This window comes from Lathamus discolor, unplaced genomic scaffold (genome assembly GCF_037157495.1).
Source record: "Lathamus discolor isolate bLatDis1 unplaced genomic scaffold, bLatDis1.hap1 Scaffold_70, whole genome shotgun sequence".
NCBI lineage: Eukaryota > Metazoa > Chordata > Aves > Psittaciformes > Psittacidae > Lathamus > Lathamus discolor.
Window position 1 is genome coordinate 1,577,561 of NW_027069385.1, and position 2,195 is coordinate 1,579,755.

The window sequence follows — 2,195 nt, forward strand, 5'->3', positions numbered from 1 at the left end:
GTGTTTTAGAGTGGTCCACTAGAGCATGTTGCTCCAAGTGCCTTCCAACCCGGCCTTGAACACAGCCAGCGATAGGACAGCCACAGCTTCTCCGGGTACCCTGTGCCAGTGTCCCACCACTCTCAAAGGGAACAACTTCCTCCAAATGTCCAACCTAAATCTCCCTTTTCTCAGCTTAAAGCTATTCCCCCTTGTCCTGTCACTGCACACCATTGTAAAAAGCCCCTCACCCAATTTCTTGTAGGCCCTGTTTAGATATGGGCAGATTGCTAAGACGTCTCCCTGGAACCTTCTCCAGGCTCAACACCCTCAGCTCTTTCAGCTTGTCTTCCCCAGAGACCTGCTCCAGCCCTCAGAGCACCTTTGTGGCCCTTCATAATCCCATCATTGTAGGATCATAAGAGAACAGAGGCTGGAAGGGACCCCAGGAGGTCTCAAGTCCAACCTGTCAGAAAAAGGCTCAGAGCAAGTGGTTCAAGGCTTGATTCAGGCCGAGCTGGAAATCCCCAAGGCCAGAGACTGCACAGCCTCTCTGGGTGACCTGATGCAGCACTTGCCTGAGCCGATGGGAACAAGGTTTCCTTCTGTCCTGGCTGAACCTCTCCTCTGTCACTATCCCCCATCACCTTTAGTCCTCCCACCAGGCACCATGGACAGGAGCCTGGCTCTGTATTCAGAGCTGGAGCAGCCAGAAAGCTGATTTCATTCCCCTTCATTCCTGCCATGTGAGGACGTATCAAGAGAAGAAGTTTCTTCAGGATCATTTATTCCCCTTAAATAAAGTGAGAGACCACCACTGACACAAAGTGTGTGGCTCACACAACACGAGTGGCTACTTAAGCAGGAACAGATGGAAACTGACATTTCTATGAAGACAACATCATCACAAATTGAATCAGGAAAACAAATGTAAAGCAGCAAAGACAGACTTGGCTTCTCATGAACTGCACTGGGAGCCCTTTGCAGAGGACAGCAGGCAGTGTGTGGCTGCTGAAACACATCCAGTCACCAGCTTCCTCACAGCATCCTTGAGCGCCTGGTTCCTCAGGCTGTAGATGAGGGGGTTCAATACTGGAGGCACCAGTGAGTACAGCACTGACACCACCAGATCCAGGGAAGGGGAGGAGATGGAAGGGGACTTCAGGTAGGCAAACGTGCCAGTGCTGACAAGCAGGGAGACCACAGCGAGGTGAGGGAGGCACGTGGAAAAGGCTTTGTGGCGTCCCTGCTCAGAGGGGATCCTCAGCACAGCCCTGAAGATCTGCACATAGGACACCACAATGAACACAAAACAGCCAAGTGCCAAACAGACACTTAGCACAAGGAGCCCAACTTCCCTGAGGTAGGAATGTGAGCAGGAGAGCTTGAGGATCTGGGGGATTTCACAGAAGAACTGCTCCACAGCATTGCCTCGGCAGAGGGGTAGTGAAAATGTATTGGCTGTGTGCAAAAGAGCACAGAGAAACCCAGTGCCCCAGGCAGCTGCTGCCATGTGGACACAAGCTCTGCTGCCCAGCAGGGTCCCATAGTGCGGGGGCTTGCAGATGGCCACGTAGTGGTCATAGGACATGGCAGTGAGGAGAAAATACTCTGCTGAAATGAATAAGAGAAAGAAAAAGACCTGTGCAGCACAACCTGTGTAGGAGATGGCCCTGGTGTTCCAGAGGGAATTGGCCATGGATTTGGGGACAGTGGTGGAGATGCAGCCCAGGTCCAGCAGGGAGAGGTTGAGGAGGAAGAAGTACATCTGCTGCTTCTGGGCATGGAACCTGTTCCATGGAAAAGGAGAGGGAGAAATTATGGCAAACTTCAGAGCAAATCCACGGCATTCCTCATAGAAATCCGACCAATTGAAATGCATTTCCTTTCTCTGGTTTGTGCTGGCTGGGAGTTATGTGAGGAGCAGGACCTCTGCCCATGTGCTGCCATGGAGTCAGCTTTGCTCTGAAGCAGGCTTTGTCCAGCTCTGATGTTCACAAGGGATGTCAGATGAAATTCAACTTGGTTGTAAAGTTCAGCACTCGCACATATGACTTGGCTGAGTCTGGGCTGCACAAGAGAGGCTCGGCATGGCCTTAGGATCATTTTGTCTGTGTTATTTATTTATTAGCATAACACTCCTGAGGTTTTTTTATAGGGGTATAAACTATTCTACTTATGACTGAAAATCGGAAGAATATACAGCCGGAAGTTCT

At 50.8% G+C, this 2,195-nt stretch overlaps 1 protein-coding gene across 1 annotated transcript; it reads right to left on the reverse strand.

Annotated features, from left to right (window-relative positions):
• Nucleotides 1-746: 746 nt before the first annotated feature.
• LOC136006794 (olfactory receptor 14J1-like) lies at nucleotides 747-1,764 on the reverse strand. The gene has a single exon (XM_065664845.1). The coding sequence runs from the start codon at nucleotides 1,745-1,747 to the stop codon at nucleotides 938-940; it is 810 nt and encodes a 269-aa protein (XP_065520917.1). The 5' UTR covers nucleotides 1,748-1,764; the 3' UTR covers nucleotides 747-937.
• Nucleotides 1,765-2,195: the final 431 nt, after the last annotated feature.